Below are 24817 nucleotides of genomic sequence, written 5' to 3'. Positions count from 1 at the left end.
TTCTTTTTTCTCTTGGATCTCCTGGTGGCGTTTCTCTACTGTGTGTCAGATAGTGATGTTCTATTTTTCCGTCCACCTGTCTCCCTTATGTGGTGTCTTTTTTCTGTGCATTTATGCCTGGCTTAAATGTAGTTTCCCGTAACGTTAAGGGTTTGAATCATCCGGTTAAGAGGGTTAAAATTTTAGATTATTGCAAATCTTTGTCTTCGGATCTGGTCTTTTTGCAAGAGTCGAAGTTATCTCATAAAGAGGCTTTGTGGTTGCGGAATGGCTGGGTTATGGATGTCGCATGCTCTGATGCTCTTGGTAAACGTAATGGTGTGATCACCCTTATTTCTAAAACTTCTGGCTTATCGATCCTTTCTTCTGACCATGACTCTGAAGGTCGTTGGATTTTATCTAGAATGTCTGATGGTATTCATGATCTTTATGCTTTGAATATTTATGCTCCAAATACCGATGATCCTCTTTTCTGGCAAAATATCACTAAATTACTTTCCCGAACGCCTCATAATGGTAATAGTTGGTGGTGACTTTAATTTACCGTTGGATCCTCTGTTGGATAGTAACTCTGCTTTTTCTTTTCGTCCTCCTAGAGCTCACAAACACTTATTACACATGTGTTCTTCCGCTAATCTTCATGATTTCTGGCGTCTTCATAACCCTACTGGCAGTGATTTCTCTTTCTTTTCCTCTCCTCATTCTAGTTTCTCTCGTATTGATTACCTCTTGGTTCATTCGTCTTTGCTACAATCTTCTTCTTCACCGTACATTCATCCTATTCTTGTCTCAGACCATGCTTATTGTTTTCCAGCACATATGGGTTCAGTGGGTTTCAAATGGCAATCTAAACAGCTTAAATACTTAGGGGTCTGGTTTTGTAGTACTTTATCGGATACCGTGGCTTATAATGAGACACAGAACTTAATTAAAGTCTGTCATCTTTTAGAGACTTGGTCTCCTAAACACATTTCTTGGTGGGGCCGAATCCAAACTTTAAAAATGATGGTCACTCCTATTGTTAACTTTATTTCGTCTATGCTCCTGTTGAATCTCTGTTCTTCTTTTTTTCGTGAGATTGATTCCATCACTTCCTCATTTCTTTGGAATGACAAGAGAGCTCGAATTGCATATAAATCCTTGAGAAAACCCTACGATATGGGTGGCTGTAATTTCCCAGATTGGGGAAAGTATCAGATCGCTTTTTTAGCCTCTCAAGGAGCGTTGTGGTTTTCTTCACTTCCGGGCCATACCCCTTCTTGGATGTGCATTGAACAGGCCCTCTCTTCTCCTCTTCCGGTCTCCTCATTTTTAACCACAACTTCATTATCTATTCTTTTTTCTCGTGCTATTATATTGGACACCATTGCAGCTGTTAAATTGGTTGATCGGAGATTGGCAACTCCGATTCATAAATCTAGGTGGTCGTCTTTGTGGCGTAATCCCCGCATAAAGGTTCTTATTGACCCCCCACTCATTCAATATTGGTCTGCCAAAGGTATCACATTGGTACGACATCTCTATAATTCCAACGATGACCCGTTACCCTTTTCTTCTTTAGCTCGGCAATTTTCACTCTCTAATCTGGATTTTTATACTTTCTTGAAACTTAAAGTCGCTCTTGCCAAAGTGCGTCTTGTTCCTAACTCCCCTTTAGTTTCTTTATTATCTTTGTGGCTCAAGTCTGGTCACATTGCTTCACGCATCTATACATTTTTGTCCTCAACATCTTCAGACTCATGCACTATTGCGCAGCAAAAATGGTCCCGTCACTTTGGTACGGAGATAACAGAGCAGATGTCGTCGGACACCTGGCAATTGATAGGTATGTTCTCTCTGCGCAATAAAATTGCGCCTTCTTTATTTCAATCCAAATTTTTCTCCATCAACCTTCTTCATTGGACTCCTAAGCGGCTTTGTTCTCTTCATTTAAAGGATAATGATTTATGTTGGAGTTGCGGACTGGAGGTTGGTGACTATCCACATACCGTATTTTCTGGCGTATAAGACGACTTTTTAACCCTTGAACATCTTTTCAAAAGTTGGGGGTCGTCTTATACGCCGGTGTCATTTAATAAGCAAGTGAATATAGCCCAAACTCGATATTTTAAAAGGAAAAGTAGGGGGCCGTCTTATACGCCCAGTCGTCTTATACGCTAGAAAATACGGTATGTTCTTTCATTGTTCACTTCTCCAGCCCTTTTGGGATCTTATTCATAAACATCTCATGTTAATCTTTCAAATTAAATTTCCTCTTTCTTTTCCTATGGTCTAATTGGGACCCTGGGCTTCCCAGGTACCTCTGCCATTAGATACCTTGGATATGTAATTGTTAGATCTTTTATTGACTGTGGCTGTTAAGGTGATTCTTATGGAGTGGAAGTCTTTTGCTTCCGTTTCTTACCACACGTGGTGGGCATGGGTATCCTTCTTGAGAAGTGCACACACTTCTGTGGATAGGGCTCATCTCACTCCCACTATTTCTTTTAATGTTTGGAGAACTTTAGATACCTATATGGATTTGGCCTCAAGGGGGTTGGTCGATCAATATCCCTTTGTGACGTCTGACTGACTGGTGTCTGTAGTGTTTTGCTTTATTGCGCCATCCAGTGAGATCCTTCCTTTTCCTTTTTCTCTTCTTTCTTCGTTCTTCTTTCTTCTTTTCTGTCTTCTGTCCTCTTTCCTTTTCTTTTTCTCCTTTATCTTTCTGTTTTCTTAATAATGATGCCACTCATGGGTTCCTATGATTCAATAATGCCACTCTATTTCTTGATTTTTATTCTTGCTCTACGTGATATGAGTTGGGGCAATTTATTGGCTATTATTGTCATATTCTGATGAACTTGTGGATCTTTCCTTATTCTTGATATTGGTATCATTATGAACAGTACCTAACTGTTTTTATCTTTTTAAAATCTTAATAAAATTATTGAACAGAAAAAAAAGAATAAAATAGTGCACTAAACCACATAAATGCCGATAAGGGGAGGCCCACATGTAATGTAATTTAATGTAATGCCGCTATGGGGACAAACCACAAGGTGAACAAATAAAACAGATGGGCCTATTAAAAGCACGGATTTATGCACAGCATGAAAGGGGACCAATCAAAAGTGATGGTCTAGGTTGAAGCCCATAGACTAGATTAAAGCATATTGAGAGACAGCACATGCCTAAAACAGCTGTCGGGGATTAGCAGCATGACTTCTCACGCCTTCTTCAGAATTAATGGGGCAAATGTAACTGAACTTTTTAATCCAAATCCTAAAAGTCGCATGCGCGGTTTTCTCGTATGCTGCGCGCATGGCAGAATATCAAGTACGTAGAAAAATAGGAGCACATGCATTAAGATGTACACATCCCTGTAATCTGGGGTTTATCACAGCAGCATATTCACATCTGTAAAATTGCAGACACCGAGGGGTGACATCCGAATGCTGCACCCTTTTATTTTTCCATGCTTGTATTGGTATAAACTACCTTGGAACGGCCGCACTATCCAAGGAACTCCCTGGGCCATAGGACCTTGTGTGGAGATGTGCAACTTTTATTGGACACGCAACTAACTTCCCAACAACATCACATAGTTCCAGAATAGTCCTAAAATAGTCCACTTTTCAGAACATTGAAGTCAAACACTTTCCCCCAAGTTTTCCTTGGTCTAAATTATGTCAGTAGGTGAGAGCAATCAGTTCAACCACCATACATCCTCCCATGAGCTAGACCTGTACTGTTCGACCTTGCTTGCAAAGGAGACTGACGGAAGCTTTAGAGGCGCAACTTTCCATATGAGACCCAGGACTCAGGTAAATAAAGGACACGTTCAGTTGCCCGCAATACCCTGAAGTGGGCCTGATAAAAGTAAAGCAAGTAATAATGGAAAGAGAAGAAAGCTTGGGGAAAGAGAAGCAAATTTAAGGGGCGGGCCTCCGTCATCCTTTTAAGTTCTGAGGAGGGGATAAGCCAGTACTGTTCTTGACACTATATATATGGGAAACGTGCTCTGACCAATGGCTTCTTGCAAATTACGCAGTCCCACCTAGGGGCTACAAGTCATGTTGTCTTGTGCGCAAATAGTTTTGCCATCTTTACGAGATGAACATGTTTGAAAGCCTTGCTGTTTGACAGGTACCTAAATGGTAGACCCATGTGCTGCTCACACAACCAGCAGAAACTGCAAATAAAACAAAAAAACACTTCAGCTTTAACTTCTTTGTTTTAATTTTAATGAAGAGGCGTTGGGGATTTAAATGGAAATGCAAGTTTGTATACGGTTTTGAATTAAAAGTCAAGAAGGCAACAGATGAGTCGCAGGAAGGCCCTATTGACAGGTTACCGACGGATGTATGACATTACAACGCATGCTTTTACCACGCATGCCTTTACAACGCGGTTTTTACAACGCATGCCTTTACAACATAGCGTTTTGGGGTGCTGGATAGTGAATAGTTTAATTTACTATTCCAACTCCAGTCCCCGTGGATAATAGGGAAGGTGTTGGATAGTAAATTAAATCTATTTCCTATCTTAGAGCGCCCCCCTGTGCAATGCGTTGTAATGGTTTGCGTTGTAAAAGTTGCGTCGTAAAGGCACTGTATGGTAAAAGTTGCGTTGTAAAGGATGTCTCCCTTACCAACTTTGTCCATCCCCTACAGGCCTTCAAAGGTAACCGCAAGCCCCAGAAACTCCCAGTTGTAGCAGGAGGTTAGCTTGCCTTTGCCCTAGCTTAAACCCTATAACTGGCCTCCCCCCCCCCCCGGCCTGTCCATCACTGCGCGGAACCCTCTGTGCCAATGGCTCCTGGGACCGTAAGAGTTCAAAGTCACTGAGTGCGCATTAATCTGCCTCACCAGAGAAACCTCCAGCAAAGGAAAAGTTCTTTGGGGCAGAGGAGTCGTGTTTGCCAGAAGTTGGCTGCTGGCCAGCGGAATGACGGCTCGCAAGCCCTGTCAGCCGGTGGCAACGTGCGGGCGGTTCGTGGGCATGCTGCATCTTGGCAGAGTTCCATGTCAGGTGTGAGCGGGTCAGCTGGGCATGGCCTTTCTTTGCACAGAGAGGCACTTGCTGGGTTACATTACGCAAAGTAAAAATGAAAAAAATAATAATCTCCAAGGACAAGAAGCTGGACAAAATATGGATTTGGCAAGCAACGTAAACTTGACGTTGGACATCTTTTCCAATTGTGAATGCAGTTTAAGTACCGGAAGTGGCACGCTGGGTAACTTGGAAATACAGACACCAGTCTGAGACGACACCTGGCACTAATGGCAAAACCAGGGTGAACCTGACAAACATGGCAACATTTGGAAACAGGAAAGAGGGAGATTAAAACAAACTATCGGGGATTATTTTCACATGGAAGTGGTGGTAAAAACGTTCTTTGAGAATGTATGCCCCTTCATTCCTATGGGCCTCTTGGCCCATAGGAATGAATGGGACACTCATTCCTTAATTGCGATTCGCAATTTGCTAATCGCAATTAAGGAATATTAGGTCATCGCAAAAAAATTGCGAATTATTACCTACATTCCATTTTGCGATTCTCAAATAGCGATTCCTTAAAAATCGCTATTTCAGAATCGCAAAATGGAGATTACCTACATATGCCCCTAAGTCGAGAAGATCTATGCAACCTTCACACAAACAACAGGCACTACTGGTGCAGATAGGCCAGGTGCGAGCGCACATCAGACCCCAGATGAGATACACAGTAACAATGAGTATTGGAGATTAGTCACACATTCTGTCTGCATCAGATGGTGGAGCTGCCCATAGCATGTACTCCACAGCTGTGCCTATTGGGCACTGTAGCTAATATCAAGGCGTCTTATAGGAAATTTGTAGCTATATCATTGCTATTCGCTAAACGCAGAGCCTCCATGGCGGGGGAAGGTCTGCGCCCTCCACTAAACAATGGCTGCAGGACTTGGCATGCCCACGACATCGAAGCCTAGTGATATCGGGGTCCACTCACTGCTTATATGCTAACAGCAACCAATGTTTGATGTCCGATCTATTTACAATAATGTTTTGTCTTTCCTATCATACAATGCATTTTAACCCCTTGGCCGCGGCGGTAATTCCGCCGCGGCGCTGGGGGGAAGAGGGCCAACCGGCGCCGCCATGCTCGTGACGGAACCACTCCGTCACGAGCCACGGGCGCGCTGTGCTTGTGACGGAGTGGTTCCGTCACGGTCCCGCCCGCTCAATAGAACGCACCGCGCAGGCGCGGAATTCCTACAGCATGGGCGGGGCGGCCGCGCCGTGACGGAACTACTCCGTCACCAGCACGTCCGTGGCACGTGACGGAGTGGTTCCGTCACGAGCACGGAAGGCGCTAACTTGCTGTCATGTCTATGTATATTTGTTATGCCAAATTGTGCAATGTTGTGTTCTGCCAAATGACTACTACATTATGCAAATACCTTACCAAAGCTCTGATTTGAATAACTGTACTTTGTCCTTTGTTCTTTTTCTTTTTGAAAATGTACAAATAAAATCAATTAAAAAGATACACAGTAACAGATCTGAGGCTGAAAACCCCTGATAAGAATTTCACACTCAGTGCTGGTAGTTGAAGCCACTGCATGGTATTCACAACAATCAAGTGTTATTGCGCTAGCAATTTTCTATCAAGCAGTTGTGATGTATGAATATAGGTGTAGTGTCATTGCGAGACAAACTAAGTTGATGTAATACATTATGTCTTTAATTTCTATGTTTAAGAGGAACGCATGTAACCTTTGATATGTATGACCATAAAAAAATTTAAAAAATAAAAATAAAAATCTATGCAACCCGAGGGACAGCTTCTCTTTCAGACGTCTGCACCTTAAATATCTCTGAAAACTGAGAAATAGCCAGTCTGTCAAATGTCTGAAAATCTTGAGTCTGCGCAACCCGGGCTGCTTCTTTGCTGTTTGATGTTTGAGCCTGTATGCTCTCCGTACCCTGAAGGATCATTCTGCTGCCACAGGACAGGCCTGAGCCTGTATAATCCGTATCACCAAGAGGACAGTTTTTCTCTCAGATTCATAAACATATCAGATCTCTGTAACCACAGGGGTACCTCTGCTGTCAGACCCCTGAGTTTGTAAGATCTAGATAACTTAAAAAGTAAACTTGGTTGTCAGATGCCTCAACCTGTAAGGGCTCTGTAACTGCTAGATGGGTTGTCGTTGGCTGATGTCTGTCAGACAGATGTAACCTTAGTAACACATTTGCTTCCAAATTCCTGAACCTGTAGGATTTCTATAAACTGAACTAAAACTTTACTGTCAGATGCCAGAGGTGTTATGGTCTCTGTAATCAGATTATATTGTGTTAGTATATGCTTTGCCATTAAGATCAATGCAACAAACACAGTAGCTTGCGGTCGGATGTCTGAGCCTGTAAGGTGACTAACTGGAGTGACGGCTCTGGTGGTCGTAGGCTTTCACCTGTAACATATGTGTGCAAGAAAGGGCTACATTGCCTATCCAAAGCCCCTGCTTGGGAGACGGACCTCAAGGATAATTTATTATTTACGATACCTCTGAAGCAAAGCTGTGCTGTTCAGAATGAGCGAGTCTTCTAACATATGGGGTAGCTCTACTAAAGTCTGAGCTGTTCCTCAGATTAAGGAGGAAGGACAAGCGCAAAGCCTTTCAAATTCCTATAAACTAAGGGATTGCTACCGTCACCTGTAAAATAGGTGAAATCCAAGGGACAGCTGCCCAAAACCTGAGCCTCTTAGATCTATAGATTTGCATCCAGTTGGATTGTTCGGAGTTTTGGGCCTTTACAACATCTGTACCCAAATGAACAGGCCGAAGTTGAAGCCACCTAGATCTCTGAAACCGTAGCGATTTCCACTCAAGCCTTTAAAATGTGTAACCCAAGAAACTGCTTTCCTCATGAAGAACGAGTCTGTATAAAGTTCTCTTTACACTACAAGAATACTTATTTGAATAAACCTAAAATGTTTATAAATTGTACAACCAGGGTGCTACCTATGTTTTGCAAAGTCACCACCAGCGATATTTATCTTGACCCAAACAAACTCTTACCTCTGTTTTAACCTTAATCCTTACCCTCCCCTCACTTGGAGACTTCCGCCCCAGGTCAGAGATGTGGGAAAATAGGACAGGCACTATTAAGGCTACTACTTTATTTTTCACTGTTAACCACTCACCGTCATGTCTGTACAGCTTTCCTTCAGTCATTGCGTCAATTGTGATAGAGTCGCAATAATCATGTCTCTATTCATTTCTATATCCATTAATTACCGAAGACCAATTGTATCCAAGAACAGTCTCACTACTGCATTGTAACCAAGATACCTCAGCCCACAGCAATTCAGTTTCGAAGGTGCTGCTTTACAAATGTATAAACAACTCTCTCTATATTGTATGTTTTTGTAAAGTTTATAGATACATTAAACGTCCTTGATGGACCCAATATATACCCTACATTTTCCTATAATGAAATTTGTCGGTATCATTTCTAGAATGTGTTAAGTATAACTGTTCCCAACAGAAAGAGGACTGTCTCCATACCCCATAAGTACTTCAGATGGGTGTGGATAAACCCCAGTTGAGACTTAAACAAATATTAGATGTCCTGAGATTCGTACAGTTCAAAAAATAAAAATATCAATCTTCTCAAACGTTTTACTAATTTTACAGTTTACCAATAGAATGAATCCTTGTCACCTTGATACAAAAGTTGCTCCCACAGAGTTAATTCTTGTCTTAAACATCTGTAGGCTTTATCCTTAACTGCATAACAAAATTAGCACTCTGCTAATTAACGCATTTTAAATCATCAGAAACCTGCCTGTTCAGCAGAGGGCACTACCACACCTTTATTGAGAGAACAACATGAACATGACATTGCCGGAAGAATCCTTGACTGGATCTGCGACAGATGAAGCATCGTCTTGCTTTCAGATTCAAATCTTCGTCTTTCAACATCAGGGCAGGTGTGCTTCAAGGATCCATCATCACTCCATTCTTCTTTTATGTCTATCTGAGCCCACAAGTGAAACTCACCAGACCGTTCAACTTGATATGTTACTACTACATTGATAGCCATGACATTGATAAAACTGGAAAATCCAAGGGATTTTGATTGACCACGATCATATCACCGTCTCGGAGCCTTCGATCAAAGGATGTGGATTAAACACCTAAACGTAATTAATCCAAAACACAGATCCTGACATTCGAAGATTGGAAGAACCACTATCCCTAGCCAATCTGGCCACATGAACCTGAAGTACCAATAACAACATTTAAAGAAGTGAGAAACCTGAAAGTAAACATGAATTCCAGCCAACCAGTGGTTTCCTGAGTAAGCCAAGTCATAAGAAGTGCCATTATACTCAGCATACTCCAATGTCTCACATTTAGGATTCCCACAAAAGTTCCAGGTGACCACTTCCATCGGTCTGACTGACACATCTTTAATATGCAAACACACTCTACCAGGGGGTCTCACTTTCATTATTGTAACAACCGCAAAGAATCCTCAACAAGGTGGCAAGGCAACAGCAACACGTTCATCAAAATGACCACATCATGCCAGACACAGGACACCTCATTGGCTTCCCATTTCCTAACGGTAAGGACCCAACTTTCAAAGCACACTTGAAGAAGAGAACACTACCTTCAAAGCTAGCACCAGAGTGGACCATCCCTGCTTATTAGAAGAAACACATTGGCGGGACTTTCTTCTCCAAACAAGCAGCTAAACGCTGGAACTCTTTCAGCGAACTCCGAATCTTTCTTGAATTCCAGGTAGCTTTCAATGGTTGTTAAGATCTGGTTCTTCCCTAGATGATGCAGTTGTTGATAGACTTGGGCAGCTTCTAAACGAGAATGGAGAAACAACGATGCCCCATGGTATTCTGAAAGGACTCTCCAGAGCATATGCTACGGCTGCATTATAAACCCTGAAGCCCGCAGTGATCTTCAGACGTTTTTCACTTCCTTTCCATTGCTGCACAAGGAGTTGAGAACTGCCATGATGCTTTGGCAGATACAGAACTACTCTGTTTATCCTTCAGGCTATATTTCCAAACAATGTGCTGGTGCTCTGAAATATGATGCCTAGACTATTTAACAATACAATTTATTCCATGACTCATGATAGGGTCTAGTGTCAGACTGAATGGATATCATGCAGTCCACATAAAAAGAGTTTCTCCAGTTGATCACCGTAATTATTTTAATTGTGACCCTATACTTTGTTGGACATTCCATATAATATTATAGTGTGTAAACCCTATCACAATTACCGCCACAGTTAGCTTGAAATGGCCAGTCATTATTATGGCTTCCTGAAATCGATGCAGCTAGAGAAAGAGAAATGCACCTTGGGGTGAATGCATTGTGCATCGTGGGTAGGAAGCTGTTGGTAGAGTCAGCACCACAAAACTATCCCATTACACTAGCTCCAGGCAAAAAGAAGACCGAGATTCTGGAACACTCCCTTCTATTGCTGAGATCGGAGTTGGCGATAGGTGATTGCAGTGAGGACAAATAAATACATCAGTCTTAAGACACTTTGTACTCTTGATCAGCACAAATGAAATTACAGGATCCGCAGCCACACCGTTCTCCATGCAATTATAGATTTGCCACACTTGCCACATAATCCATCTGCATAAATTGAAGATTGCGCTACAAAAGTGTCTATCTGAATTAACAATTATTAAAAAGTTGCACAAGGGAAAAACCAAACACCAGACTCGCTGCAAAGGTTAAATCGACAACTTCTTGCTGTCGTTTGCTCTATTCGGGCTTACAAAAGTGAGGAGGGCGCTCTCAGTATCCTTAAATGATAGGATGGACTAGCAGAAGGGCTTTTATCTCCTGCAGCAGCAAAAAACTTAACATAGTTAAACGCAAACCAGTGTTAAGAATGATTTTTTTCTTCATAAAAATCCAAAGAATATTTCACTTCACAAGGCATCCCCTATTCAAGTTTACATCATGGACACTGTTCGAAAAGCAACAATTATCTCAAAAAGGGCATTAGGAATCTGAACATTTACATCACTTTTTCAGGCGTGACTTCTTAAGTCTTAAACGTCTTCTAGTTTGAGACACTAAAGTATGTAACCTAAGGAGGTGTTTTGTTAAAGACAAAACATAACTGGGATCTAAAAAATAAAATACAGTCTCAGTTTATTAGAAGAAATGTCTAGTGAAGAGCGTTTTTTTTCCTCAGTGTAAAATGTTTTACACAAAATTTTGTACAACAAAATACAGAAAATGAACTGTTGTTAAACAGAGTTCTTGCACCTTCTCGAAAGAGCACTGTTTTATCAAGTCGTTTCTACCTCCCATAATAAAACAGTATGTGTAAAACATGTTACAATGAGGTGATTGACTAAAGTTAATACCATTTTGAAAAAAATCTGCTTATTAAATCTATGTAATTTTAATTAACCCATGCATATTCTAAAGCATTTGGCTCCTGCGTAAAAAAGTTGAAATAGCTATGCAAAACGGCACAGAATGACATCCATAATTGGCGTTTAACCACATAATATGTCACATACTATTTCTTCTTTTCATTTTGTCTGAGTAAACCCTAGTGTCCGTTAGTTCTCAACTGCTCCATAACCCCTGTGGCCTCGAACATAAGGTGCACACTGATCACACACAGAGGCATAGGAATGTTTGACACCCTGCCTCTTCTCACTGCTACTCTGCAGAGACCCATCCAGAGTAGTTCAGACGCCATACCCATTCACTCTTTGACACCTTTGCCGATACTGCCAACAGTAATGGCAATAAGTGCCTGTCTCGTGGTTTCTTATTTGGTCATCAATCACCTGACACTAAATTATCTCTTTATCACAGAAACGTATAGTTGTTGTGTGCAACCTAGAGATAGAGGTGTCCCAAGCGCTAGGCCACGCTGCCTGTGGGATTGCTTGTAGCCCAAGGCAAAACAAGATGGTTGCCCACGTGGTACCCCTCAGGCAGGCACCACGTTGGCCATACAAGAAAGACGTGTTGCTTCTGTTTGAGGCAAAGGAGGGCTGTTGGCCAGATATAAAAGAGAGAGAGGAAGGGAGGTGGAGGGGGGTCAGTATTACAGGGAGGGAGAAAAGGACGTGAGTGGTAGTATTATAGTAAGTAATTGTGACAGCACAAGAGTAGCATAATTGTGATTGTAGTCGCTGAGCAAGAATTTCAAGGAGTAGGGGTGTGGGAAAGAGGGAAAGGGGGGAGAAAGTCAATGTGTACGACTGAGTGGGATTTTGAGATTAAGAAACAACACACAACTGTGACACTTGCACCAAGTGAGCACCGAGCGAAAAACGCGTGATTTTATCTCGGGCAGCACTTCTACTCTCGCACTCAGCCACAAGGAGGCGATATAGGGTGAGGGTTTACTACACGATGGAGTAGAGGCATTCATGCAAGCGGGGCACCTTATGATTTACATATAATTGTCTGGAGTTTAGGAGTCCGCCTGAATTTTCGCCTAAACCTCAAGGAAGACTTTCAAAGGACCTCGGCTGCTGGACAGAGTAGACAGAAACTGGTGCAGCAAAAACGCCTGGCGACCCATTTGAACAGAGAATGCCAGGGAACTCGCCAAAATCGTAGAATTCTTGCTACCTTCCACCAGGGAGGCAGTCTCTTCCTGATACGGAAGCGGGACACCACAGCACTAAAGCAGAACACTCCCCATAGCTATGATATTGCCAATGAGTTCAACGAAGATTGCAGAGAAGCAATAGTCCTGAGGAGGGTGAACATGATTGGAACAGATGGCAGAAAACAGGACAGCTGGTAGAAAAGAAAACAGAATTGTGAATGGTCTTACCTTGGATCTCAGGGGGCTGCGGGGAGGTTGTGCCGATGGGTCCTCCATTACAGGCTTTAAGGTAGAGAACGAGATCGGTTTCATTTGATCGGCTTCATCGCTGTCCTTAAAACCCTTCATGGCCGCCCTATAAGACTGGTTCCGCAGGTTCCGTTGTAGCGTCCCCCCAATATCCTCTTCATCATCAAGGTCATCCAGGGAAATGTTGGGTGCGGAGATCCGCTTTGGGTCATTCCGGGCTAGGTCTTTAGTCAACGTGGCCACCTGGAAGGTGTGGTGTCGCTGCACCTTGGTTTTAGTGGCCACGGCCAAGCCTTTGGGGATGAGCTGTTGGGTGCCCACTTTGAGGGCTGCAGGGCTCTCTGTGCTGAGGACGATTCGGCGACCATTGCTGGTAGTCACTACGGAGTCCGGACCGAAGGCGGCATTGGTCACAGACTCCACGGTCTTAGGACTGGAAGGTTGGCTGGCATTGGTGTTCAGCTGCAGCTCTGAGCAAAACTTGCGGTCCAGAAGAAACGAGGAATCATCCGCAAGGGAGGAATCAGAATGTCTGTTCGACATTTTAGAAACTTGCAATGGACCTAAAAGAAGCACAATGACATAGATAAAGTAGCGCTCTACAAAACAGATGCCCCAGCATTATACAAGAGATACAGTGTTGTGAGTGTTCATCCAGAGCTGCAAAAAAAACATACATCAATAATACAAGTGTACACATCTTCTGCACAGGCATGCACAGGGCAGAGCAGATTTAAAATATAGTTTTCAATTCTGAACATCACAATGGGGTGACAAAGAGTCTTCGGCACGCCACTGTGATGTGATTGATATGGAATTATTAACTAAACAGATAATATGAACCATTCATTTTTAAAATGTCGGAGTGCCTCTCGCACCATTAACAGAAATATTTTGTTATTCTGCGTTTTGGGATCGTTAACCCATGAAGGTGGGTACCCGTGAGAGGAATGATATTGGATGTGTGAGTGTTGACCACAAACATCTTTTGATTTGGTGTCACATTAGTCAACATTGGCTACAAGGGAACATCCAATTTAGATAATCTTTAAAAAAAAAAAAACTACAACAAAAACTATTCCACATTTTATACTTCGCTACTTATAAATCTATGCACATTTATGTAGCTGTTGACATAACACATGCAACAATACACAAAACAGAGCAGTAGTGCACAAAACATAGCAACAATACAGAATTGATCACTAGTCAACGTAGAATAGCAATTGCCTTCATTCCCAAAGACTTGTTTTGATGGAAAACAGGATTTTGAAGAGTGTGGATGTCCACTTATGATGAGGTTGAGATGGGTTAAGTCCATCAGAAGGTATATATGCAATGTGCAATATTCAAAAAGCTGGTCATGCCATCACATGATTTTGCATAGTGCGTATTTATCATGAAACAAGTCTATCTCTGTGTTGTACCAGCACTCAGTTAAACACAAGGCCAGTGTTCTGAAAATATTCCATCTTATTATAGGCCCAGAAATGTTGTAGTGATACGTCTACCAAACGCATCTGAAACACATGCCAGAGTCATCAAATGAGAAGAAACCAGGATCTTACCAGAGCTGCAAGTGAGACTGAACACATGATCACTTCAGGTCCAGTCTAGCAGGTGACTGACTGTCAACCCCTAAGGGCAAGCCTTCAGCACCTCGTCCTGATGCTTCTCATCTGTTGGACTGAGAATATGTCCAGCCGACTCCTTATCGCATTGTGCAAGTTAAGTTAGCATTTGCAGCACCATTTTGAATTCAGCCGCTATTTTGTACTATAATCGAAAGTAAGCTTCTGTCCCATAATGTTTGCCTCAGCAGAAAACAACATTGATTGTTTCTCCTTATCTAATGAATAGACTGTTCTGTTTTTGCATGCCTTTCGTCCTAGGTAGCCCTGCTCCTACTCTCAGAGAGACGGGCAGAGTAACTGTGAAACTAAGATAGCATGTACCCGTTCTCAAGATGGTAGCTTGTCATACTGTACCTCCTCTGTCTCATCAGTGCCCAGGCTGGAAAATTCCAGTCTGGGTGGGTCTTTAGAGATGTTGGAAATGTATATTTTGTGTAACCGTGAGGGCAGGAGTTAGTCCCGCTACCGCATTCTAAAGAGGCTGGTCAGATTGGACTCAGCTCGAGTGTATTACTAATAAATAACTTTGGTTTGTATTCTTTACTGTTTGACCGACTCTTCATTTGTACAGAAGGCGGAGAGGTGGTCTCGAGTGACCCAGGTGGCCCTAATCGGGTCACTTCCTTCACATCTTCCAGAAGACAAGCACTTGAGGAAATGATAATCCCCCATCCATTCTTTCCTCCAATTTGAGCTTAAGCTGCTGACCAGTGGATAAAGGATTCTGAAAGGGGTGATGGTATGTGAGGGGTGTGACTGCAGACTCGGAGGGGAAGGGGAAGAAGGCAGCCTACTTCCTCCTAGAGTCGCGCTCTGTCTTGCCCTAGCATCCCTTGATCTGAAAAACACTGATCATTTTTAGGTCTCGCCAAGACATCAAATGCGCTGCTGTTGTAAGCCATGTTGTTAGCTAGCAGTGGGCTTAGAGCTCACTCATTGTCTACAATTGGTTGGCTTTATTGTCACTCTCATTTGATTGATTCATATTTGTCATCTTCCCTGGGCTTTCTTTTCTCGTCTGGTGTTTGTACTGCCCCCTGGAGCACGGACTCATTACTCGTATCCTTCCACTGCTCCCTATTCAGACGCTACTTTTCTTTTTGGGAAGAGCTCTACAAGAGTGCATATGTTTTTCAGCTGTCTTACTAGTGTACTTTGTGTTCCTCTTTCTTGCTTGTGAATTTCTCCTCTATCCCTCCCCTCCCTCATCTCCCATTCTTGCTTCCTCCCCACCCCATAAGCTTCCATTGCTTTTCATACTTACCAACTCCAAAACCGATGTTCATGTGCCTCACTTTCCCTGCCCTCCTCTGTCCATGTGCTTCCCCATCTGCACCCACCCACTCTCCATTGTCAATTTGTGTCTCCATCGTCAGGCCTCCGTGGTCTGTGTGCCTTCCCGTTGTCTTTGTGCCTGCCCATGATCTGTGTGCCTCCCCGTGGTCTATGTGCCTCCCAACCCCCCCACCTTCGCTGTCTGTTTGCTTTCCCATTGTTCTCTGTCATTTGTCCAGCATCATTCTGTCCCACACTCCCTCCCCTCCATCTGTGTTGACTCTCTCCCCAACCTAACCCATTCCCTTGTTTTTTGTTTTTTAAAAAAACACACACATTTCACACAACTTATTTACTAATCCATCACTCATTGGCAAATAAAAAAAAATGCTCGCCACATTTTGTAGGAGAGTGCATCTGTACTGGCACAAGCCTACAAAATGACACAAAGCCAAAGTAACAGTACAATTTCTTTATTTACTTTTCAGGTATGCTTCTGCACAGCACAGCATGGCTAAAACATTTTGCTAAAGCCAGTAAGTCTCATCAGTTTGATCTATTGACTTTGCCAATGCTTTTTACAATCCATGCCATCAACGTACAGCTCTTCCGTTCCCTCCTGCAATCGACAAGTCACAATGCACTATCACACCATCAAAATGAATGAACTGAAATGAAAATATCCTTTCTAAAGCGCAATATTACCCAGGGGTATCTAGGCGCTAAGCCGACTTAAGGAGACTTTAAAGGAAGACAGCAGTAAGATAGGATCTACTTGTTAAATAACCAAGTTTTAGACTTTTCCTGAATTCTAATAGGTTTCATTTGCTCTTAAGTTCTAGGGGGAGCAGGTTCCAGAACCTAGCTGCACAGGCTGTGAATCTTCTCCCGCCCTAATTGGCTTTTTAAAATGTAGGGACAACAACATTTCCACTAATAGAAGACCGAAGAGGTCCTATAGGAGTGTAGCATTGAAAACGTTGTGCAAGAGAGGCTGGGCTAGAGCTGTGTAAAGACCTGAAGGCTATGCAGAGAGCCTTGAACTGAATGTGCTAGGTGTGGAATTTTCTACACAAGGCTAAGAAATGAATAAGCAGCATTATTTTGAGTCCCATTATACGATTATGAAATGTTAAGCTCTCTTCCTAGTTTCTCTTGAATGAGAAGAAAAGCAAAACTACAAGACGTGCTGTCTTCCTCCTGGGTTTCCTCACGGAACAGGAATTTGAATATCTAAACCAGAAGCACCCCAGGTTGCCTACGATTTATACGCTACCCAAGGTACACAAAAGCATGGTAGACCCCCCGGAAAGACCCATAGTCTCGGGCTGTGGCTCCATGTTGGAACCACTTGGAAAATACATAGATTTCTTCTTGAAACCCATTGCAGAGACAACCGAGACTTATCTACGAGATACCACACACACCATCAATATCGTGGAAGGTTTACATTTTGACAGCAGCAAACAGATCCTTGCCACATGTGATGTGGTTTCACTCTATACATCTATCCCCCAGGAGGAGGCCCTTTCAGTTATGACTAGAGCACTGAACAAACGCCCAGGACCTGTAGCAGTGCCCACGGAATTCAATATTGCACTCCTCAGGATAGCAATGACCAAAAACTTTTTCATCTTCAAAAACCAATTTTTCCTACAAACCAAAGGAGTAGCAATAGGGGCTACATTTGCTCCCGATGTAGCGATTATTTACATGTCTACATTTGAGGAGAATGTTATTCTGAACAGCTTCAACCCATTCAGAGACCATTTGGGTCTCTGGATGAGGTATATTGATGATATACTGCTGATTTAGAATGGCGAACAAAATGATTTAGCAGCCTTCCGCTCATGGCTTAACCAACAATCACCACATTTACAATTCACCATGCATTCAGACACCAAGAAAGTGGACTTCCTAGATATTACCATCTTTGAAGAATCAGGGTACCTAAAAACAACCCTTTTCCGTAAACCAGCAGAGAGGAATTCACTTTTGCAGTACTCCAGCCACCATCCCAGAGCCCTTCGGGACAACTTACCCTTTGGGCAGTTCCTACGGATCCGTAGGAACTGCTCAAACAAAGAAGACTACATGGACGAATCTTTGGATCTGTGCAACCGCCTGATACAACGTGGCTACCCTAGACGCATTGTGAAACGAGCAAGAAAACGTGCATGGTTTAACCCGCGAGAACATCTACTGACCCCCCGTGGGAATACAGACGTAGAAGAAAAAAGAATCATATGTGTAACCACGTTTTCCACAAAAAGCAACAAAATTAAACGTGCCATCAACCAACACTGGAAACTCATCTCGGACGAGATAGGACAGGAGAGTACTCCTCTACATGCCTTCAAAAGAGACAAAAATGTAAGAGACCATGTGGTGAACTCTTTTCTGCACGCAAGGGAAGAACAAACACTTTTAACTATGTGGAACCTTCCACCCGTTGTAGGTCACCATAGATGTGGTCAATGCAAGGCCTGTGATACCACGATACAGACCAATGAGTTTCTTTATAAGCAACACAAAGTACCCTTGAAATCACACACCAACTGTAACACAACCAACATCATTTATGCGATTGTGTGTCCTTGCAACCAGATTTACATTGGTCAAACACAGCAAAAAGCGAAAGCCAGAATTTTGCAACATGCTGCAAAGTACAAGGCGCACCATTGGTAGAACACTTCTTATATGCTCAGCATTCACCTGACAGTTTCAAATTGGTCATTCTTGAGAAAGCCATCCTGGGGCCCCGGGGTGGTAACATTTCTAACATCCTCAATATCCGGGAGCTGAAATGGATGTTTCATTTTGACTCCATTCATAATGGCCTGAATGAACAGGATAGTTCTTTCTCACAATTAGCCACATTGAGATAGGGGATTAGTAATCCCATAGTTGCTCATTTAGTCCCTTCTTGGTCTTTTCACCAACTAGACTTCTAAAGCGAATTATTTCTGATTTGCCAATAATTGCCTTATATATATTGTCTATTGCAACTACAAATCCTAATTGTAAATATGTCTCCATTACCTTTTTTGGATGTGTATATTTTAACATTGTTTTGTGAACATGTGAACATTTTAGGTATCCGTTGTAATAACTGTAAGCATTTTTGGGATTATGTATTTCTCACGATGGTTTGGAATACCTACCATGATTAGCGTTTCCCACTCTGTGTCCGTATTACATTATTACGTCCACTGGTCACCATAGTTATGGCATATACTCGTAATTCCTTCAGCTCTGACTGACTCTCGAATAGTCCTATCTTTGTGTTCCCGGTTAACACGTCAACTACGATCACGTGCCCCGGTAACCATGGTTAAAGACCAACCAGGAAGAAGCCGGTCTCCATTGCTGACCGCGCTTCGTAACTAGAAGGATTAGCTCCATTCTACTTCTGGTAAGCGTTAGCTCACCCGTTGTATTGACTCTGCCCACTGTGATTTTAGCGATCATCTAACCCTGATCCGCCTTTTACAGACGGTGTCCTGATCACTAAGGATCGACTCTACAGTGGCTCAGACAGAAAGATGTCCGACCCACGGGCGGACTGTTAATCGCCCTTCACCACTGAACTTCTTACCGAGGATTTACTCTCTCCTGTATCGAGTAAGTGCCTTTCCCATTACTCACTAGCGTTCCAAGAACATCTAGACCTTGTCCTTTAAGCAGAATCGTTATTTGTATTCTCTTCGACTCTGTAGGATCCTGTGTCTCCCCACATCGAGATTACTCGCCATCCATCCCTCTCTCAGATACACAACAGATTGGGTATGTCGTTCGTTCCTTTGTGTGTTTTTTAATTACAGTGAATACAATTTGATTGTTATCATATATTAAAACTTGCACTCGTTATCTATTGATCAGGTGCCTTGCCCCATCCCCCGCCCTGATGAAGACCCTGCCGCAAGGGATCAATTAGTACCTGCCTCTTCCATTAGGGGTCGAAACGTCGACAGCTTTGGTTTTCTTTCAGCTCCATCCCCAAAAAACTTGCCATTTATTGTACCAAGTGGAGCATGATATATTTCGGAACTGTTTATTTATTTATTTATTTTATTTATTTTTAAGGTTTTATATAGCGCGAACAAGATCCTTGCGGATATCAGAGCGCTTTACACATAGCTGGTATAAGAAAAACAAGCGAGTGATTAACAAATGATTTTGTGCACAGAGGAGCTGAGGGTTATCAATGGAGAGCAAAGTAAGATAAGGTAAAAGGTACATAGTAGAACAGTCCAGACATGTAGTAGAAGGATAGATGAAGAGTCTCAGGAGTTCCATAGCATATGTTCAGGTGAATTTAGCCATGAGGATCGATTTTACTTCTTTTTTGAAAGATGCAGTGGAGGGGATAAGTCTAGTTTCTGGAGGGAGGGCATTCCAGATCCTGGGTGCCATTCCTGAGAAGGAGCGTTTATACGTTTTTTCCTTCTGGAATCTTTGTGGTTCCAGAAGGAGATTTTGTGTGCTTCTTGTTGCTCTTGAACCACCTGAAATTGTCAGTTTCTGAGTGAGGTAGCTGGGCGAGTTGTGGTGTATGGCCTTGTGTGTCATGCAGGCGATTTTCAGATGGATTCTAGCTTCGTAAGGCAGCCAGTTCAGGGATTTTAAGTCAGGAGAAATGTGCGAGCGCTTTTTTGATCTGGTGATGAGTCTCGCTGCGGCGTTCAAAGAGGCTCTTAGTGGTGCGGTTGTTGATATGGGGAGACCACAGAGGGCAACACTTCCATAGTCTATTCGGGGAATGACTAGGCTTGTACTGTGGTTTGGAAGTCCTTGGCTGGGAGGAAGGGTTTAAGCTTCCTCAAAGTATTGATTTGGAAGTTAGCTCCTTTAGTTGCCTTGCTGATATGATGTTGCATATTGAGATTGTCGTCAAGGGTTACGCCTAGTCCACAATGGTAGGTTGGATGTTGAGTGCGGTTAGGTGTTTAAGCCAAGCCTGGGTGATAGGGATTTTAGCGGGAGGTGCTATAAGAAGGAATTCCGTTTTTAGAGCGTTAAGTTTGAGATGGTTCTCGGCCAGCCATGTCTGAGTGCTCCTAAGCATTGTGTTGAGTAGTTTGATGTCTTCAGGGGATTGTATTTTGAGGTAGAGTTGGGTGTCGTCTCCGTACATGTGAAATTGTACATTAGATGCTTGCAGCAGTGTGGTGAGTGGCTCCATGGCTAAATTGAACAAAGTTGGGGATAAAGAGGATCCTTGTGGGACACCTAGTGTGACAGGAACGGGTGAGGACATCGTGTTGTTGATCTTGAATTTCTGGGTCCGGTTATGCAGAAAGGAGGTAAACCACTTGAGTACAGTCCTTGATAGACCCATTCTGACATGCAGCAGCTCTAGTAAATTTTCGTGTTTGACGGTGTCAAAGGCTGATGAGAGGTCGAGTAGGATGAGGAGGCAGGTATCGTTCTGATCTAAAATTTGAATTGCGTCATCAATTATGTGAGTCATGGCTGTTTCCGTGCTGTGTCCTGCTCGGAAGCCTGATTGGTGTGAGTTGAGGAGGTCAAACTGATCAATGTGTTTTGTCAATTGTAGGTGTACACATTTTTCCAGCAATTTGGTCAGGGTAGGAATATTTGAAATAGGACTGTAGTTATTTAGGTCCGTAGGGTCTGCTGTGGGTTTCTTAAGTATGGGCGAAACTTGTCCCACTTTGAGGGAGTCGGGGATGAGTCCTTGTTGCAGTGAGGTGTTAATAATTTTGGTCCATAGCGGGAGAAGCAGTGGGATGAAGTCCTTTACAGCGTTTGCAGGAAGAGGATCTGTGAGATGATTAGAGGGTTTCAGGGTACTGAGCATTTTGCTTATAGTTTCTTCTGTGTAGGTGTCAAAGGACGACCATGTAGCATTGTTTTTTGATTCAATGGGTGTTATGTTGCAGGGGCTGGAGTAAAGGCGTAGATTATTGAGGAGATCGTTCCTGATGTTATCTGTCTTTAGGTTAAAGAAAGCAGAGAATTCTTCACATGACGGTAGAGTGCTAGTCGTGCTAGTCGTGCTATGTGATTGTTGAGGTTGTTCCTTGGATTGGGTTTTGATTAACTCAAACAGCTTTTTAGGCCGTTTTTTTGCTTGGTCAAGCTGGTGGCTAAAGAAATCTGCCTTCCTGCGCTTGATTTTCCTAAAGTATGCGTTTCTCTTTTTCTTGAGTGTTTTAAGGTGCATAGCCGAGGGGGCTGATCTCCAGTTGCGTTCTGCCAGTCTCATGGCTCGTCTATCTTCGTTAAGCATACCATCGTACCATGGTTTTGAGTTCTTAGCGGAGACTCTCTTAAGTTGCAAGGGGGCGACCTCATTGATTATTGAGGTCATTGAGTAAGGTAGTGGTCGGTGAGAGCCTGAACGTCTGAGGCACCGGTAGGGGGTAGGAGAAGATTGTAGCTGGGGGAAGGTAATGAGTTGGGGTTGAGTTTCTTCAGGCCTCTTTTCCAGACCTTAATTTTGGTGGATTGAGCAGGGTTCAGTTTAACATTTTCGTTGATGAAGAATGCGATAATGTGGTGGTCAGACCAGTCACACGGTTCGATTGAACCAAGTTGGGTAAATTCCTCTTTGGAGATGATTAGATCAAGGATAGAACCTTTGTCATGCGTGGGGCGGTTGCAGATTTGGGTGAGGTCTAGAGCGTTGAGGAAGTTTTTGAGACTATTTACCACTGCGTCATTGTGATCATTCCAGTGGAGGTTGAAATCACCCAGGAATATTTGAGTGTTTTGACAACCGGAGTTGGTTGTGATCACGTCCATGAGTTTGGATTTATTGTTCGTTTTGTCTGTGTTTGACTTAAATCACACAATAGAGCCAGACTGCTCAGCTGTATTCTATGTCACCAATTTTACCCACACTTCCCGTCACTTTCTCACTTCCCTTCCTCCTCAGGGGCACTTGTAAATATTTTGTATAAATGCAAACTGATGCTATCTAAAGATACACCTACATTGTGATTAAACAACAATGTATGCGAACTAATTGTGTTACTATATTCTTTAACATTGTATTTGTAATTCATACCTTCTTCCGCTGGGACCCCCTTCTCTCAGTACGTTCCTCCTGGCAGAAGCTAGACGCGATAGGAAAGTTGGCACTTGACCCTACACAGAGAACAGTTGTTTCTCCGGAAATGGAGGGCTGAGAAAGAGGAGACCCTCTCATAATTCCTTCTGTGCAGTGCTGGCAAACAGAGGGTCTAGGACAGAAGCAGCTGTACCACAGCAGAATGAGTCTCTGTTTCGCAGTCTGGCGGAGTGGAGGAGGGGCAATCCCAGCCTGGCATCCACCCGCCCCCCGAACACTGCTTATTGTACCCATGATGAAGATCAGTGGCTCATATATTGGTCAGAATGTACTGTTCTTTAGGCTCACATACTTTCGAATTCACAAGAACAAAACCAAAAAAAAATGGGGTTAACAACTAAGACAGTATGCAAGTGATCATGGCATGTGACATCAAAGGAAGAGGCATCTGCAAAACAATTACTTTTAATATATGGGTATTTAAATGGCTATTCATTTAAATACTGACAGTCCGAAAAAGCTGACATTCTTACAGGGCATGCTTTATTTATGTATAGAGACTGAACAAAGCTTGCTAATAAATCATAGTTTCTCTTAAATGCTTGTGAAGTGTTAATAAGCTGTGTGCCTTTGTTTCCTTTCCACTGCTCTAGCACCTACGTGCAAAGCTGGAGATAGCTCCCCAGACAGGATTGTATTCGCACAAAAGGAGAGTTGATGGCCTTTAAATCAACCCTTTGCCTTGGGCCCAACTGGAGAGGGAAATAAAACAAGCATTGGTGATGCATCGGTTTTGCCTATTTAATGACTAAAGAGCCGTTTTCATCAATCATCGTTCGAAAGAAGCAAAGAGCTCTCGGACAGATAACACAGGAGTGGATAGGATGTGGCGCAGTGGCCAGATATTCTGACTCGAGAGCTGGGGATCCCGGTTCGAGTCTCACAACATCCTGTGATTCTTTGCAAATCACTTAATTTCTCTGGGTGATAATTTGTTATATAAATATGCTTCAAGAGTAAAAGGCAAAACTTTATGAAAATATAGTTTCACCAAAGCAAATTTTTAACAGCATTTCGGCGGCAGAAAACTGATCAGAGAAGATTACTAGGAACAGCATTGTAAATGCTGGAAAATATGCTTCAGCCAATAGAAATGAAGGAAAGGTAAGTGGCACGCACAGGAACCAATGAAAAGCCAGGAAATTGCGGAGGCGGGATGTAAGTCCCTTTTACCTTTTAAGTTTATATTAAAAACAATAGATTTCTCAAGTACTGCTAGAGCTGTGCAGGTGAAATCGAAATAAGCCCCATTCACCGCCTGCAGGTTGTTGCTTGCTGGAAAGTAGTCATCAGTGCAGGTACTGCTGAATGTTTCTCGGTGTCATAAAATTAGACTGGGACAAATTCAGCCCAACTTCTTAGCAAGGGGGGGCAGTGTACACCCGGTGAAAATAGTGGTAGGACGCCGTCTACCTGCATGTACCCCCGACTCGAGCTCTGAATACTCTCCTTTGAAAACAAGGGCTCTGGGATCCAAAAACCTCTCCGTTTAATACTTATGAAGCCACTAGTGGAAACATTTTTATATCAGGCCATGAGTAGTTTCAAGAGCTCAACAGGAAGGCTAACTCAATCACTGCACCTATAGTCTTACACCGCAAAAGTCACAAATCAACAATAAGACAGAAATCTGGTGGATTCCCTGGAATTCAGTTTCCAGCTCCTCTGAATTCAGACATGTCAAATTTTGCAGAAGAGAACAAAACGACTTTATTATAGAACATTCGAAACACTGACCCAGTGGCCAGATTAGTCACCCGGTGCAATGGTTGAGGAGGAACACTGGTCCGTCAACAATGTGATAATACTGCAGGAAGCTTTATTAGGTCACTTTCACAGATCTGGGAACACATCATGTATAATTAGGAATGAAAACACAATTTACACCAGATTTGACACTTGCCATGGAAGTCAGAAAGTTCAAGTCAATCTCATACTTAGGACTTCAGTTTACAACTCT

General features: G+C 42.8%; 1 protein-coding gene across 2 annotated transcripts in view; it reads right to left on the bottom strand.

Moving 5' to 3' along the window:
• LOC144754550 (rho guanine nucleotide exchange factor 16-like) overlaps positions 1 to 24817 on the bottom strand; it is a 292302-nt gene that overhangs the window by 192812 nt on the left and 74673 nt on the right. For both annotated transcript variants that reach the window (XM_078642482.1, XM_078642481.1), the window contains exon 2: positions 12829 to 13412. In XM_078642482.1, the coding sequence (XP_078498608.1) occupies positions 12829 to 13392 (564 nt within the window). In that variant the 5' untranslated portion in view covers positions 13393 to 13412. The remainder of the gene's footprint in view (positions 1 to 12828; positions 13413 to 24817) is intronic.

Source organism: Lissotriton helveticus, chromosome 5_1 (assembly GCF_964261635.1).
Source record: "Lissotriton helveticus chromosome 5_1, aLisHel1.1, whole genome shotgun sequence".
Taxonomy (NCBI): Eukaryota; Metazoa; Chordata; class Amphibia; order Caudata; family Salamandridae; genus Lissotriton; species Lissotriton helveticus.
Note: the sequence above shows the minus strand (reverse complement) of the source record. Positions and strands in the feature narration are given on the sequence as shown.